Raw genomic sequence first — 18,681 nt, 5'->3', positions numbered from 1 at the left:
CTGACCAGCCAGAATGCATTCAGAATGCCCTATCGATATTATATAGCTTTCCCTCTGTCTTTTGCAAATTCTAAATCTTTAGAATGAATAAAAATCTTTAAAGCCAAAATACGATGGCATGTATCTTAAACTCATCAGTACACTGATTTTTTTTTTCAGGATTATTCTTGACAATTCTCCCATTTACACTGGAAAACAAATTTTGAGGTTCGCTCCCTACAACAATGTATGTGCCTTAAATACTGTAGAGGTGATAAGATAACTAATGGATTAATACCTGAACAGTATAATACATCTTGGAATGCCATGGTCTTACAGCACCAGGTAACCTGAAATTTATTAATGAAATCTATTTCAACTTAGAAATCGATTTTAATTTAGAAAACAGAAAGCAAACTGCATAGGGAATAACATTTATTTATCAGCTATACTGTGAATATTACTTTCAGACAATCAGATATAGACACTTCAAAATTCCACATTATTCCAGAGACCCAAAGGCACAAATACAAGTGATTTATTACGTTTTTAAAAAGTGACAAAAGGGAGTATTAATTCTGGAAGACTTTTAATCAATTCAACACTATTATACACTAGAGAAAAATTTCCACAAACATTCCCTTACGAAGCTGGTAGTTTTGTATTTACATAGAATTATTATAGCAGTTTTATATGTTAATCTATGATACACTGTTACTTCAGAAAACATAAAAAATATAATTTTTTTTTAATAGCCATGCTCCTCTTTATGATGAAAGCTAGTCAGTTCATCCTAATGTGTGACACTTGACAAATGCACAGAGATGCTCAGTCAGCTTTGTGGAACCTGGACTTCGGGGGCCGTCAGGCAGCATAGACGGAGGGCTCGTCCTCACTGAGGTCTGAGTCATCCTCGTCCACCCCCTCGATGACTGATTTCTTCCCTTTACAACAGGATACGATCAAGCCAATCAGGAACACCTGGATGTGGGAGCAAGCTGAGTGTCATTTCTCAACTCCAAAATCACTCAGAAAGTACTGAATTTCACATCCAGTGGCATTACCATGATACAACGGACCACAGAGGGTCAAACCATCCTGGGATACCTGTACTTACCCCAAGGAAGGCCCAGTTACCAAAATAGTACGCAGCACTAAAGAACCAGAACTTGTGGAGGAACAGGTATGTCCGGGTGACAGTACACTGATCTGCAAAAGCAAATAAAGGATGATGGTGAGAGAGGTTCTCTCTTGAAATAGACTATTAATATTTTACCTAAAAGGTTATTAATCAAAACTAATTGTAAGTGTTAGAGATAGGATCTAGGTCTATCGCCAAAGCCTACTCTTTGAATCACCTTAACAGAGTTTAAATTACTAACTAATGTAATAGTTTGAAAAGTGAATGCCATGCATGTAATCCCAGCTCTTAGGTATTAAAAATTATATTGGCTAGTTCGACTTATTTGAAATAGAAAAAGCATTTAAGCTGGGATGTCGGACATGGTCTAGAACAACACAAAGTTTCCCTGATGAAGAATGAAAAAAAGAAATGAAGAAAGTAATCAGGCATGGTTAGTATTAAGCTGCACTTTTCTTAAAATCCAATTCTCAGGACAGCTCACTTGAAAGATATTTTGAGCTTTTTTTTTTCTTTTTAAGAATGCTATTGAAAAGATGGCTACTATTTTTAAAGAAATAGAAAAGCCATCATTTACTGATACATTTACTGTCTGAATTGTAGTCAGCATTGCAGCTTGAAGTAAAAAATAAATGGGTGGTGGGTATAGCTCAGTGGTAAAGCGCTTGCTTAACATGCATGAGGTCCTGGGTTCCATCCCCAGTACCTCTGTTACCAAAATACAAAAAACAAACAAACAAAAAAATACTTTTCTCTTTCAAAAACAAGTAACTCTTAAAGAAAAAGTGACAGACTGGGTATTTGATACTTGTATGAGACTCCATACTCTTTTATCCAAATATATTATTTCCATTTGTTTACAAAGTTCTTTATATATATTGACACATATCTAGTAAATGACATCTAAGGAAAATACCTGTTTATTAAAAACCATTTGCCACATGGATTTCTGTTACATTTTATCCAAATACTCTCATCCTTTCCACTTCCACTGTCCTTCTACACTTCCTTCTGACCACTCAACCCCAAGCTGGGCCAGGTGTCTCTTCTTCTGGTGGGAAGACATGATGTTTCATAGAGAAGCAGCCAATGCTGACCTACTGATCCCTCAGTGGCCTCCTTCATACGGTTTGTTCTCTTTTGCAACAGAAAAGTCAAGAAGGAATATTCAGAGCTTCCAAAGAGAAACCAAAAAGGTGTCGAGAGCAGCAGGGGAGCAAACGTTTCTCTCCTCTCCTGGGGTTACTAGCACCCAAGATTACAGCTTCCCACCAGGCACTGGGAGGCCAGGCCAGCAGAGGAGACAGGACAGTCATCGGCCCTTCACTCTGCCCCACGTTTTAGTCTCACCTCCACCACAGCACTCGCTCCGCAGTGATACAGCTTGTTCACTGGTTCTGTCAGATAAGCCCGAGGATTCCAAAGTAGCCACTAGAGTACTTGGCACTCATGAGCCATGCGACTGCTAAAGGAAACTAAATCTTTATATAAAGGGCTATTTTATTTCAAAACTACACTGCTGAAGAATACAGTTTCTAATTTCTTTGGACTCAAATCTGACAACATTCCAAGGATGTCAAAACGAGAGCCTTGAATGTGTCTGGAAAATGCAAGTATGACTTCAGTGTCCAGTATGTTAAAGGAAGTCCAGACCCTGGCCTCCGACAGACTTGGTGTCAAATGTCATCTGCCCGCTTCGCCATGTGAACAGGTAAATCTGACCCACTGAGACTCTGTGCTTGTAAAATGGGGATATCGCCATATTCCCTTACAGGCTCATTCCAGCCACCAAAGGAGGCCTGCAAAGTGGCAGTTAATATTAATTTTCTTCTTTTTTTCTCTTCAAGGGTATAATCCGACCCATGATAAAGAATACAATTTTCGAGAGCTGCTCAAAAAGTCGCAAAGAAAAAAAAAAACAAAAACAAGATTTTAGAAGACTACGTATGACAACAGGTAGCAAGGAAAATCACTGCTTAGGTGTTAGTGTCGTGACTACCCTACCTGCTCATTATTTTTCTGTCTCTATAGTCAAAACAGATCCCAGTGGGTTTGGTGAAACTGAAATGTGACTCATTCAGTAACAGGATACCTGACAAACAGTAATATACCTTTCAATAAAAACAGCCAGTTTGAAATGAAGAGAGAAACAGTTCGGGACTTAATGCAAAAAAAACCAGTTCACAATTATTTTAAAAACATGAACGGTATCTTCTGTGGCTTAAATATTAGATGCGCCCTGCTGTACAAGTATAACCCTGTTTAGGAAAAGTCATTCGATCTTCTCAACATTGTTAACGTTCTAAACTTGTAAAAGTTCCATTACTTATTTCCATACTTCAAGATATTCTGGGAGTCAGAAGTTGGCTGAATTAGAAATTTCAGGGCCAGGACAGGGATTACAAGAGCTGGCAGAAGCCAGTACAATCAACTCACTTTTCCCAGAGGTCTAATAGTCCACTCAGTGACATTTTCAATTGGCTATACCTGTCGATTTTCTTGCCCTCCACAAAAAAAAAACAAAAAAAACAAAAAAAACAAAACTTAAATACTTCTCCTATCACATTATTTTATGTGTTTACCACTTTCAAAGGCTGCAGATTTGACACAAGCCTTCCAAAGTAAGAAAAAAAATGTAAAATCACTGTTTGTTCTGCTTTCTTGTTGAAAAAGTATGTAACAGAGCTTCCCAGTTATCTTTATATGTATATGTATGTATCATTATATTTATATTTATATAAAGTGGCAGGTGTCCACAGAAGAATTTTGCTTAATAATCCCCATGCAGATATTTTATGATCACGTGATGATTCCACACTGAATACACGGAGGGGGCTTGTCTCCTCACCACCTGCCATCTCCCAGCTGCTCACCTGAATCATGGAGCTCCAGGAGATCTAGAGATGGGCTTTCTACAGTTATCTAAAACATTATAATATATATTTTGAACTCGGTTTGACCTTCAAAGTACATCTGAATTGCTGGATGTGCTCATTGAGGGACTGCGTTCTAAAATTTGACGTGTTCAGGAGATTTCTGACTGTTACTCCTCAAAACGACACACAAAAATTCCAATTAAACCAAAGAATACATGTTTCCAATGAAAAACTAAAAATCGGGGCTCAGACAAAATTGTTTTTTCTGATGACAAGGTGGCCACAGAAACAAGAGCAAAATGATAACAGCAAAGAAAGGGCGCCCGGAGGACATGAACACAGCGAAGAGACTGGATCCTGCGCCTCCCGCCCATCCTCCATCTAGTCTTACTCGTCATCAAACCAGGTCAACAGCTAACAGTGCAATTAAGCTTTGTTTTTCATGTAACAGTTGCCTTTGTAAGTACACCTGACAGACTTTATCCTCTCTATTTCTTGTTTCCTTTTGGACTATTTGTTATGTCATTGTTAATGTGTGCTGACTGCCATGAAGGTAACTTCAGTTATTAACTATGGTAAATAGCACCTTCTACTTTAAATATATTTTGAAAAAAACGTTTAGTGTTGATTTAAGCCACAATTAAGTCCTCATCATGTTATACCTTCACTGGAAATCAACTTAGAACTAATTAACTCTATATTCGTACTTTATTTATAAAACGAATCCTTATGTTACATATGTATATAGAGAGAAGGCATTTGAGAAAATTCATGTACCATGGAGAATTTTAAAGCAATTTGACTAGCAACAACAAAAAAAAAAAGAAACCTGGTAGAAGACCAGACTATTTATTTTTTTTTTTACCGAAGTCTAGTCAATTTATAATGTTGTGCTAATTTCTGGTATACAGCATAGTGATTCAGTTACACATACATATGTATCTATTTGCTTTCATACTGTTTTTCATTATAAACTATTATAAGGTATTGAGTATAGTTCCCTGTGTCACACAGCAGGACCTTGTTGTTTATCTGTTTTCTATATATTAGTGTGTATCTGCAAATCCCGAACTACAAATTTATCCCTCTCGACCCCTTTCCTGGCAACCATAGGTTTGTTTTCTACGTCTGTGAGTCTGGAAGACCAGATTGTTTAGGCACCACCGCACCGCTCACAGCTGCCCATGATTACGCTAACTTCGGTTTCTGAAGAGGGTCTTGCTGCTACCGCGTGTTTGTAATAGACATACAGATCTTAACTACATACAGCCTGAGGGTCTTGGGAATATTAAGATATGATTAGGAATTATTTACCAAATGGTTTTAAGAAAGGGAGTAACATAAGCGCACTGCAGGTTGGCCGAGGGGACTGAGAGTAGAAAGAGGGTCACCAAGCCAGGAGACAGTCCAAGTGAGGCCATGAGCTGGGGGTCGGAGAGGCTCTGGGAGCGAAAGCCCATTAATCACTGCTTTACTGTCAAGCGGATTTACAGCATATGAAACACACACATAAAAGGATCTGAGAAACTAGCAACATACATCCAGATAAGTAAAGGGAGGGCAAAAAAAATTAAAATAGGTAATAAGAACCAAAATTGTATATTTATCTTGACATTTAACAAACGGACATACAATGAAATCAATGTTGTGTTAAATCTGACCGCAGGAGCTGGGACAGAAGGGAAAGAAAGAATTGGTGAACATCAAATACTGGAAATCCTAAAAGAAACAGATTTATTATACTTAATGAATATATATACTGTCTCAGGCTAATAAAGATAGCACTTGCCAGATGTTTTGCACTGCAGAGTAAGTCTTACAAGAATAAGTGACTATTTTTAAGAACCAGTATATCTCTGTTGAGCTCTGATTACATTTTAAACATATTTTTATTTATTTTTTTCGGGTTACATTTAAGTAAGTTTAAGGTATTTCAAAGGTGCTAAAATACGTATTGCTCCTTTAAGAGAGAATGCACCCACTTTGTCTTGGCCATACACTACTCATAAGACAGAGTTACAGAGGGAAGCATTAGCATAAACCATGTAGAAGCACCTTGAACTGTCGTATAACCTCTAAATTAATGAGATTTACTGCCTATTAGTCTTCATTGTCCAAGGATAGTCAAACGTAAAACAACTGCTTTCTGTTACTTTATCCTTTTCACAAAACAATAGTAGTTTAAGGGGTCTAGTAGAAAATATTAGAGAAAGAATACTGAGATTTGGACCTTGAGTCTGCCACTTACACACTGAGATTCGGGGGGGGGGTGTCACTTCACTTGTAAGTATCAGTTTCTTTGTAAGTGTCACTGAGATAATACCTGCTTGTGATGGATGATAAGATAAACTGACCTGAAAATCAAATTTAGATAGAATTCTTCACGTGATTAAAAAAAGACTGATGTTTTAGGAGTTAGTATCTTAAGCAAGGATCTTTTAAAAAGTGGCTGAGAAGTTTTACAAAATTACCTCGATTGGCTTTAGTGTGGAAGGCAGAGAACTTAGAAACCTTACACCTAATTAACTTTACTATGCTGTATTAGTTGAACTTTTATCAACACAATCAAAATGTCACCTAGAAAAAGAACTTCAACATCAAGCAACTTTCTGGATCTCCAGGAAAATCTAAGAAAAATGATGCTTTGATCAATACTTAATTTTCTGGTCTACATGGTAACCTCACTTGATAACGGACACGATACATCAGGCTACGTCACCTGGATGATACCAGCCAATACGATCAACGAGGCCCTCTCCTGACTCCATGCCAACTAGAAACCATGTGACTACAAGTCTGCTCTTCCACACAGATTCCTTCTCTCTGGTGAGACTTCACTAACCCTGAGCCTCTAGCTGCTCTCAGAGTTACACTTCCTGTGTAAATTAACAAACTGGCTAACACTTCAGTTTCCTCTCTGTTCACATATCTGAAGCCAAATAGAGATGCTGGAGATCAAGGTATGGCAGGATTCTTAAATAATAATTCTATCTCATCATGCTCTCTTCAGTACCGCTCTACCCATTTCACAGATAGAAGTAAATCAAGTCAGCCTATCAACTCAAAGTTATTATTTGTCAAGTAAAAGATGGTAAGTTTATAGTATGTAACCATAAAGAACTATTTTAAAGTGTTGAACACAAAGTGGTTCAAGAGGACAGACTGAGCATGGCCATTTGTTTTTTCTCTTTCCCAGGACCTCATTAAAATTACAGCAATAAACCCAGGAGCCACCTTTTAACAGCAAGAAAAGGGGAGGAAGGCTGTCCAATGATAAGAGATTTCAGCAATATTCTGGAAGATGGAGAGCGCACATTTAAAAGGTCTCCGTAAGACAACTGGTTTATGTCTCACTTATTTTAAAATGTAATTTAAGGATCAACAGACTCCAGTCACAGGGCCCCCAGGGATGAGATTTCCTCGTTCCTGATACTTAAAGACAAATTAACATAAATACGAATGGATCCTCAGTTATGTACAGAAAACTGTCAGTATGAGGGGGAAGAACAGGATAAACAAACTGTTCTGAGATAAAGAGAAATGTAATTTTACTTAAAGGAAACCCTTAAGAAAAATGCCTACTGTCTTCATATAGTGAAGACAATATTACATCCATAAAACAAAGATGCTTGAAAGAGAAAAATCAGAATAAAGTCCTTGAGGAAAGTATGAATTTGTTATATGAAATAAAAAATTGGGGGTATAGTTTGAATACATACCCAAGAATCTAGAGCAAAATGGTAGGCAGAAAATATAAAATATGAGAGGAAACAGATGATCAATTGAAGATATCCTGCAACGAATGAACAAGAGCTCCCCAAAGGGGAAACGGAGAGAAGAGAAACTATCAAGTTAACGTCCAACAAAGAAACAGACCGGCACGCGACTTCTCACCAGTTAAAAATGAAAGACAGATGGGGCAATGCCTTTAAAGTTCTAAAAGAAATGATTTCTTCCGTAGAATTCTAAGCACGGCCAGATTCCCCATCAATTCTCTCGCTTGTGAGGACAAAATACTTATCAGACATACAAGGAATTTTCAGATACGTTATTTCACACAAAGCATCCTTCTTTTCTTTTCTCTTTCTTTTCTTTCTCTCTTTCTTTCCTTCCTTCCTTTCCTTCTTTCTCTTCTCTCTTTCCTTTCTTTCTCTTCACTTTCCTTTCTTTCTCTTCTTTCTTTCTTCTTTCTTTCTTTCTTTCTTTCTTTCTTTCTTTCTTTCTTTCTTTCTTTCTTTCTTCTTTCTTTCTTTCTCTTTCCTTCCTTTCTTCCTTCCTCCCTCCCTTCCTTCCTTCCGTTTCTTTCTTTCTTTCTTTCTTTCTTTCTTTCTTTCTTTCTTTCTTTCTTTCTTTCTTTCTTTCTTTTCCTTCCTTTCTTCCTTCCTTCTTTCTTTCCTTTCTTTCTCTCTCTCTTCTCTCTCTCTTCCTTCCTTCCTTCCTTTCCTTTAATGCAAGGAAAGCAAAGAGCTTGGGGAAGAAAATCAAGCAGAGATGGTACTGAGTGCACAGATGTCTAATGAACAGAAATGGTAACAATGGAGCTGGACAGCAGCATTAGAAAGCAACCGACCTCAGTCAGAAGAGGAAATCACCAGGTACTCGGAAGGAAGGAAGCCCAGTGGGCGTCATCCAACAGATACAGGGAGTGAGAAGCTGCAAGACACTAGGTCAATGGTAATCCTAGGTCTCTTTAATAACATTTTTCAAAAAGGGATTAAAAAGGAACAAGTGAAAAAAATGGATTTAATTCTACATTCTTCAAATGTTGGCTGAACAAGACAGAAATACTATAGGTATATGTGTATTTTCTTATCCTCAAGGAGCTTACATTCCTCTAAGAGTAGGACAGAGGTAAGATACATAAATGACTATAAATTTAGACAGAGTAAGGTCTTGTCATAAGAAGTATAAACACTATGGGAATTCAAAGTGGAAAAAAAAAAAGAAACTGGACACATATTTGAAGGTTCAAAAAAGAAGGTCAGGTTAGAATACACCTTGTAAGATGGTCAGGATTCTGACTGATGAAGGCGGGGGGGAGTCGGGCAGAAACTGGCTAAGACATTTCAGGAACCAACAGTTGAAAAGCAAAGATGGAAAAGATGCCCATGCTCTGAAAATGGATGAAAAAAGGCTGGAAACTTGTAGGACGGGCTAAACAGTGGTAACCCTTCCACCCTAGACTGAATTTATCAGGTGGTACAGGGGACACTTAAGGCTCCTCTTGTAGGAACGGCGTCATCAGTACTTTAGAACAGTGGTTTTTACGTGTGGTTCCAGACCAAAACCATCAGAAAATTCGAGTCCCTCCTAAGATCCACTGCATCAAAAAGCGTGCAATCTATATTTAATGAGCCCTCCAGGTGATACTGATGTACATGAGACTTTGATAACCACTGTTTCAGAACAATTAAGCTAAGGGCGCTGTGTAGTGTGGACCAAAGTGGAGCACTGCTTAAAAGGTACAGCAACCCATGTGAGATGTGATTTAGGGGAGATGTGGGGGTCACTATGGCAACAAGCACTGCATCCGTTATCAACCGATTAGGCGCAGAGAGAGAGTGAATGAAGAATGCTAGTAATAAAACAGTGAGGTCAGTAAGTATAGTCCAAGTCCTTATCTAACAGTTTCCACTTCCCCCAGAATTACTCATTTTAAACACTTTTTATAAGCACATTACCAAACTAGGAAGGCATTATTTTCATCTGACTGACAAGACTCCTTTGGAGATACCCAGAGATAGCTAACATGCCAACATCTTTGTTTTGCTTCCTTCCTTGACCATGAGGGAATGCCTTCCCCCTACACACCACATCACAACCTCACACACGCGTTCAGCCATCAGGGAAACCTACTGAACAAATGTGCAGGCACCAACAGGAGATGAGCAGTTACTAGGTTTCCTATTAGTTCTCAGCTGATGATGGGATACCAAGAACAAAACAAACAGGCCCAAAGGGGGAAAAAAACAGGGTAACCTTAATGGCTGTAGATAGACTATTTTTTCCCCCAGAAAATGTCTTATTGGGGAGTAGGTTTATCATACTGCTGGTACCCTCATTAATGAATTAAATTAATTTTTAAGCAAATTCATCTTAAGTTTTATGATAACAAGGTTTTAAACTTTCTAATTATTTTTTGCTGTTTTTTTTTTTTAATTTGTATTTTTTTTAATTCTTTTTTTAAACAGAGGCACTGGGGACTGAACCCAGGACCATGTGCCTGCTAAGCAGGTGCTCCAGCACTGAGCTCTACCCTCCCCGCTGCAGGGAGACTGTAAAGCCAATTATTCTAGGTATTATCAAAAGTAGGACACAAAATATTAAGCAAGATTTTCTAAGTGAGACTCTGAAAAGCATAGGCATATCCCCTTTCTCTCTCATTCCCTCCACCAGACTCCTTGGCAAATCTTGACTCCACCTTCAAAATATATGCAAACCCTGACCACTTCTGGCCACTTCCACCACCACCAAACGCTCTCCCTTGGAGTACCGCCAAGTCTCCTGTCAACCCACTTCTGCCCTTGGTTTATTATGGTCTATCTCAGGGGCTGGCAAACGATAATGCAAAAGGGAAATTGAGCGCATCACTTGTTTTTGTAAGTTGGACTGGAAGACAGCCACAGCCGTCCCTAACGTGCTGTGTGTGGCAGCTTCCGTGCTGCAGGGGCGGAGCTGAGCAGTGTGAGACACCTACTGTGTGCCCCACAAGGCCCACCACATTTCCTGTCGGGTCCTTTACAGGGGAAGTCTGCCGTGCCCTGGTCTACGTGCAGCATGGCAGTCAGAGCGATCTCCTGAGAACACAGGTCACATCAAGTCATTCTGCTCACAATCTTCTATATATTCTCCATCGGAAAGTAAAAGCTGAAGTCCTTGCACTCGAATGCCCCGCATTCCTCTGCCTCTTCCGGCGGCCCCCACTCCGCGGTTGCTGTTGCAGGTGCTTTCCCCCAGATAACCTGCCTTCGCTCCTCACATCCTTGAGGTCTCTTCACTCAAATGTCAGCTTCTCAGTAAGGATTTCTTTTCTCCTCTACTTAAAATTTCAAACCCTCCCTCCTTCTGGGCACCACTCACCCTCCTCTGGGACCATACCTACCACCTAACATAGCTATCTGTATCCTTCTACTGTGTAAGTTCCACGGGGACAGGAATGTTTGACAGTCTCGTTCACTGCTGTATCAGCAGTGCCTAGGATAGCTCCTGGCACACAGATCTCAGGAAACATTTGTTAAATGAAAAAGCACACAAAGAAGAGATACGTAAAATTAAATGAGCACAGGGAATCCTGGAAATGAACTAATTTATAAATTTATCTTGGAATTTCAAGACACACAAGACTGTGATTCTCAGTATTACCAAAAAAAAAAAAAAAAAAAAAAGATGTATCAATGTCTTCCAAAGGTGTTTAAATTGCAAAGGCCATTACTCATACTGTATTCCTCAAATAAACAGGATAACTTTCTAAATACAGCTGTCAAATTATCACAATTCTAATAGACTTGACTTATCCTCATCTTATGGACTAAATCTAACTGTCCTTAACTTTCCCAACCCCATTATAAAACAAATTTGCTGAGTATAAAACTAAAAGACCACACAGTATTTTTTAAAGGCTACTTCCCCACATGCTTAAGTCTGAGGGAAAGGATGGTGCGTATTCTGCTGAATTCATCTTCTTGTTACAAAATTCCAGAAAGCTAAAATTAGCTTCCCTCAGTATGGGGTAGGAGGTCTGCAACTGAAAGTCTGTATTCAAGCCTGTCTTTGAACTCCACCCAGAAAGAATTGAGCACCATTTTCATTTCAGGTTGCACTAACGGACTTGGGCATGCAGCACCACAGGAGACGTTAGCAAATACTTACCACAGAGCATCAGTGTCCCTTATCAACCCGAGCCCGTAAGACTTAAGTTTCTAATGAAATCCCTTGGCCAACTTCCATTTTCAGCCTGTTAAAACTGGCTTTCCTTAGAATGAACTCTTTGTTTCTAACTGTGTAAATCAAACTATCAAGTGTCAACTCATTCCATAAAAGTAGTTTTTAAACAGAAGTTAAGCCTTTCCTGCAAAACACATTTTTCAATTTTCTTTTTCTTTCTTTCTCCTTATTATTATTTTTTTTTCCTTACAGGTCAAAGTACGAGTGGCGAGAGTAAGAAAAACATCACCTAGACCCAGTGTTAGTGACAAGGCGAGGTCTCGAGCAGCACTGCTTAGTTAACTTGGCTTCTAAATACAATTTCCTGGAACCTCAGAGGCTCCAGCAGAAAGAAACATTTCATATTCTGGGAAAAGAGAGATGGTACCAAGAACTCAAGAATTACACTTTTTCTTTTCAAGCCTCAGGAACTCCCCTCCCCACTCCCACTTTTCAACAAACTGGAAGAAGAAAAGTCTTTCTCTATAATCAGTAACCACTTCCTTGTCTCCCATCCTTAAAAAGGCTTAACACTGTTTTTCTTTAACGACAGAATAAAAGCTATTTATTAACAAAAACTATAAAATAGTAAATATTTACTTTTTGGTCTCTGTTCCACATTTCATTTCCCTGAGGTACAGCCTGACTTTTACGCTTTGTTTATGCACAAAAGCATAAAAAACGAGGTAATGTATACACTCGTCCACCGATCATCATGTGGGGTTTGTCCTTCTATGTCAAAACATACAAAGCTGTATCATAACATTGTATGCAATGTTAATTCAAGTATCCCCATTGATGGAAAAATGCCCCGTTGTTTCTTTCTGTTTGTTGTTTCTTCTCTAACCTTGGTTGGGCTTGGAAAGTGATTAGCATTGGAAGAACCAGAAAATGTGAATATGGTTTCAAGATTTCCATCTGAGTAGATAGTTCAGGGCACACAAAAGGCACAGGACACCTCCTCCCACCCCAGGACATGAGGGTGGTGGGGGAAAGATAAGTGAAAGAGGGCGAAAAGGAGTTCAGTCTTGGAATTGAGGTTGGAGGGGCCAGGGCAGGACAGGCACTTCCAGAGCTGAGCCAGATGGCAATTAGAAAATACGAACTGAAATCTAAGATTTTGAGTTTCTTCATTAAATGATTACCGCCCCTCCTTAAATTATTCAGCATAACTAGGCTTATTTATTATCAACTGTCCAAAACACCACTTAGAAAACCTCATGGATCTAGTAAGGCTAAGTCTATCAGACTAACCACAGTGGGGGAGAACAGGAAGGGAAAAGACAAAGGAATTTCAAGGTTTAAGGGGCCGAACTGGGCTGGACCACTTCCGTCGAGGCCTCACAAGGTGGGGAACTGGTCATGAAAGAGTAGGAAGCTAACACATTGGCTTCCCTGATGCTGGAGGTCTGCTGATCTGTTCTGATTTAAAATTCTTGCAACTTGTTTTTCTCTTTTCTCTGACAAACCCCCACCTCTGCTTCACGTGCTCTCTGCTTTTGTGCTTAAGAGCCCCCAACCTTTCCACTGCACTCTCCATTCCCTACACATTCTCTACCCAGAACAGCGTATCCTTTACCCAGAAGCTGTGTTCCAGGAAGGTGGTCACGGGCTGATAGCCACAGAAGAATGTACAGACCCTCCAGAGTTTTTCCATGATGCCAGGTGGATTCAGCACGATTAAGACTACGGCACAGTGGAAAATGCCCTGATTGTTGTCGGCTTTCTGTTCCGTCCAGTTTTTCTATAAAACCTCAGGACCCCCAACCCCATGACGGATCCACAGTCTCTAAGGCGTGAGCCTGCTGTGACGCCCCTTTGCCTGGCAAAGCAGTAAAGCTGGCCTTTTCTAACTGTCCCACAAAACCGCCCCTGCGTCTCAATTCGGCTATCGAGGTGTAGAGGTGGTTTTTTGGCAACAGTTAGAATTGGGCTAAGTTTATGATACAAGTTTTGGATTGGTGGACGTAAGAAGTCTCCAAGCAAGTCTCACTGAGCAGCTGATCTTGGTAAGTAAGCTATTTTAGTTGTTCCACAGTCAGGAGTAAGCATTTCCCAGAGCAAGTGAACTATTTTTGATTGTTCTTGGGGTTACTTAACATAGGAACAGGGAGATGTGTCTGTGCCCAGAACTGCTGAACATTAGCAACATTATGTTGCTGTCAGTTCCCCGGATTTTATGGGATTAAAAAGATTTTAAGACTTATTGAGCAGCATTTGGGAATGGTTTAGACTTAGTCTATTACAGACATTAAAATACAGTGCCCTGGCATGGATAATATGCTAGAGTCAGAGTAAATATGGAAAATATCCAGAAAGAAGAAAGCCAGTTTTCTGACACATAAGAAGTGACATTGATTAGAAAATCCTCTTGTTTCAGTCGGTAGCTGTCGAAGCAAATGCTTCACACGAGAAAGGGTAAAAACTGTTCTGTCTTTAAAAATCGGTGAGAAATTTAGAAGAATATCTTAAATTGTTTAAGAAAGTTGGATTACATCACCAAATGCCATCTTTGATTTAAATTAGTGGGTTATTTAAAAATATGGGGAAAACCTTCAATAAGTTTTAAAGTATTACGTGCCTTTAGATGAGAGATGTGATTTCTGAAGAGTTTTTAATATGTTTGTGGATTTAAGCTGTCCTTTTGTATAGAGCCTCAAAAAGGACAGATTCTGTAAACCTATGAAAAGAACGACTCTTTTCCCAAGACTGAACATGCCTATAATTAAATCAAGGTTTATCTGATGCCAGAAATTTATACCAGAAGTGACAGGAAAATGTGAGAGATGAATTATTTCATGGAAGATTTAAAGCTGAAAGTAAACAGCAAAGATCAACTCACTTCCACAATAAATTACACCTTTTAAATCTAAACTGCCTCGGGGTTTACCAGATAGCACTGGCTGTATTCACTTGCTCTTACGTTCAAGGTATGTTCTGTCATTTCGTGGGGGCAAAATGCATCACACTGAACAACTGAGCATATAAATTTAAATTTAATGGAATTTAAGAAAAACAGCAAATAGAAGTGTAAATTATAAAAGGACATAAATAATGTGTAATGATATAAACAATCTAATGTATAATATCCCTAAAACGGTAACTAGACATGGTTATCTTCAGTAATTCCGTATGGTGGCCTGTACTTGGTACTGACGTTTTTACAACACACACACACACACATCTGAAATGCAGGTTATCCAGCATCTCAGCAGTTTTTAATAGGCAGATGTTCTCCTACATAGAGCACAGCTATTAAATTCAGGAATTTTAATGCTGATATTATATTTTAAAGATCTACCCCACAGCCCCTCCTTCAGCGTGTCTTACCCAGTGTATTTTTTTACAGCACTTTTGTCCTTGGGCACAGGCACCAACCCAGGGTCACATGTCACCCTCGGTCACCATGTTCTCTCTCGTTCCTCAGCCTCTCTGTCCTTTCTGACACTGACCGGTCGGAAGCACACAGGCCAGCTCCTTTACACCACGTCTGTCCGCTGCCAGTCTGGGTTTGCCCTGTGTTTGCTTGGGATTTGGCCCATGTGTTCCATTCCTCTCCACATGCTGCCCCTCGGTGACATTAACGCTGTCCACCTGGAGCAGCTACTGCCCACCTTCTCTGCTGTGTAGCCACAGCTGCTTACTTTCCTCTGCCAACTAACCGACGGTAAGCAGAGATGCCTCGTTGTGCTTTTAATCTGTAGTTCCCTGAGTTTACCTTCAACTACCGTACGTTCCTTTTTACACACTATATGTGGATGATTTACAAATCTGCCAGGGTTTCGTTCATTCACTCTTTAAGGGTCTGTTGTTCCTGCCGGGATTCTGATCTGGGCTTAGGCCTTTTATCATAGCTGTTCTATAATCTGTGGTGGCAATTCCAGCACCGGGTGTGTGTAAGTCTCTCCCTGCCGTCTGCTATTTCCAGCTCTCTTACACGGCGCTCTGTTTCCTTGTGTGCTTGAATATTTGACTCTGACGTCTTTATTGGTGCTCCGTTGTGGGAATTCTGCGGAGCGCAGAATTAAGATACATCCCTCTAGTGAGGCTAGTGAGGATTTATATTTACTCGCACCACGTGCCGAGGCACCGCTGGTCTGAAATTACAGTGAAACAGGTTCACCCCGGTGATGTGTACTTGGACTGCCAATCTGCAGGGAGCTAGTCCGTGGTTGCAACTGCTCTGGGATATGATTCTTCCCTTCCTGTTCTTCACACTGAGGCCAACTACGCTTTCAGTTTGCTGCAAGTAATGTCACTTTACTTCCGGCCCACCCTCTCATGACGGTGCAATCCTCGGGAGAGGGAAGGGCTTACCTTCCTAAGAGGCTGCGTCTCCTTTGAGATGCCACCACTAGGGCGGGGTCTAGACCTGCCTTGTCCGGTAACATGTGGCTATTAAGGACTTGACATGTGACCACTGATGCCAAGGAGCCGAATTTCTACTTTATTTAATTAAAAACTGAAGCAGTGTGAAATATTTTTTCATGATATATAACTGTAGTGCTTTGGTAGAACTCTATTTTACTTTAACCAATAAATGGTTTCATTCGGATGATGGAAATTTAGTATCTGAATTAAGATGCTCTTTAAGTATAAAACACACACCAGGCATTGAAGACTTAGCATGAAAAAGGATATAATGCAGGACGCAGAGAAGGCTCGTGGACACCCGCCTTGTTTACCCAGGACGAGGCCAGACACAGTCCTCTAAATCCTCACTCTCTGCTTCTGAAAGATCCACGGAGCTATCTGTCCACACTGATTAACAGAACTAAAGGCTTGTCGATTTGATTTGACTGAACTTTGGTTAAATTTCTCTCCTTTGCCAGGCCTCTGAAGTCTAACTTGTGCCCTTGGCCTGAGCCAGCATACAGCCCTTCCTGAACAAGCCCTCGTGGCTGACCTCAGGAAAGAACATTCCATGATCATCCCACTCTCTCACACTCGGTTCTTTTTAGCCTTGTCTACTCCCCCCCAAGGAGGGAAAAGCCCTTTCCTGCCTCATCTCTGAAACACCTGCAGATCTCATGGTCAGAGTTCTTCCTCTTGCAACAGCCTCCCTCTTCCCATTGTAATAATCTGTTTAAACATAAGTCTCTCCTTGAAAATATTTGCAAATGATGCAACCGACAAGTGACTAATTTCCAAAGTATATGAACAACTTATACAGCTTAATATAAAAAAATCAAGCAACCCAATCAAAAAATAGGCAGAAGACCTAGAGATTCATTTCTCCAAAGAAGACATCCAGACAGCCAACAAGCACATGAAAAGATGCTCAATTTCACCAGAGAAATGCGAAATAAACTACAATGAAGTATCATCTCACACCAGTGAGAATGGCTATCATTCAAAAGTCTACAAATAATAAATGTTGGAGAGGGTATGGAGAAAAGGGAACTCTCCCACACTGTTTGTGAGAATGTAAATTGTAAATTGGTGCAGCCACTATGGAACACAGTGTGGAAGTCCCTTAAAAAACTAAAAGTAGACTTAGCCTATGATCCAGTAATCCCACTCCTGGGCATACATTCAGAGAAAACTGTAACTCAAAAAGACCCTAATGTTCATAGCAGCACAATTTATAACAGTCAAGACACAGAAGCAACCTTAATGTCCATCAACAGATGAATGGATAAAGAAGACGTGGCATCTATATACAATGGAATACAACTCACCTATAAAAAAAGAATGAAATAATGTATTTGTAGCAACATGGATGGACCTAGAGATTATCATATTAACTAAAGTGAGTCCAACAGAGAAAGACAAATATCCATGATGTCGCTTATATGTGGAATCTTAAAAAAAAAAAGCTACACATTTTTTTTACAAACTAGAAATAGACTGCTGGACATAGAAAACATACAGTGGTTACCAGAGGGGGAAAGTGGCGAGACAGATTAGGCCTACGGGATTAACAGACACACACTACTATATATAAAATAGATAAACAACACGGACCTATTTACTACATAGCACAGGGAACTATATTCAATTTCTTGTAATGAGCCATATGGAAAAGAAACTGAAAATATATATGTATGCACGGATATGTATAACTGAATAGCTTTGCTATACTGAAACCAGTGCTGTCAATCAACTAACTTCAATGAAAAATAAGAATTAAAAACAAAAAAACCCATAAGTCTCTCCTTCTTTTACTTGACAAATGCCAGCACTTGGAATGGCTGACCACCTTCCCTTGGTTTGCAGGGAACTGAATTACTGAATTTTCCTCCTTAGATCTCTGCTGCTGGGGCTCTCCCTCCTTCTGACCTCATAACACTGGGCAGCCACAGAGCAACCCTTGCACCTCTGCTCCATCTGAGCTCACTCTCTTGATAACCCCACATCCAACCTCACAGTTTACTTGGAATCTATCCCATCCCCAATCCAGTAAAAACTTCCCCAGAACTCCAGACCCAACTCGACTGCCAACTCAAGATCTCCACTCGGATGTTCAATCAGTGACTCAACCCAAAACACATAAACCTGAAGTCCATGTTCTCCTTCAAGGCATTAATTAGGGAAACAGAGCCGTGGAGTTAAGAAGACGTTCACTCACAAAAGGACTCAAGAGGGATTAGCCAGCAACAAGCTCTGGAGCGCATTCAGGATGAACTCATGTCACAAACGAGATGTATGTACAACTTTCAGTAACACCCACATGCCTCAGTCCACGTGCCACTCAGTATGTGGGGTTTTTAGGCTACTTAGAAAGCACGGTAAAAATCCCAAACAAAAGCCACATTCAGA

The 18,681-nt window shown here is 39.9% G+C and overlaps 1 protein-coding gene across 1 annotated transcript in view; it reads right to left on the bottom strand.

Annotated features, from left to right (window-relative positions):
• Positions 1-397: 397 nt before the first annotated feature.
• The window catches only part of LMBRD1 (LMBR1 domain containing 1), a 99,369-nt gene continuing 81,085 nt past the window's right edge, over positions 398-18,681 (bottom strand). The window contains exons 15-16 of the mRNA XM_032484462.1: positions 1,097-1,188; positions 398-960 (exon numbers count right to left, since the gene is read on the bottom strand). Of these exons, the coding sequence (XP_032340353.1) occupies positions 844-960; positions 1,097-1,188 (209 nt within the window). The 3' untranslated portion in view covers positions 398-843. The remainder of the gene's footprint in view (positions 961-1,096; positions 1,189-18,681) is intronic.

Source organism: Camelus ferus, chromosome 8 (genome assembly GCF_009834535.1).
Source record: "Camelus ferus isolate YT-003-E chromosome 8, BCGSAC_Cfer_1.0, whole genome shotgun sequence".
Lineage (NCBI taxonomy): Eukaryota > Metazoa > Chordata > Mammalia > Artiodactyla > Camelidae > Camelus > Camelus ferus.
The sequence above is the reverse complement of the archived record's forward strand: the minus strand, read 5'-3'. Positions and strand labels throughout refer to the sequence as shown.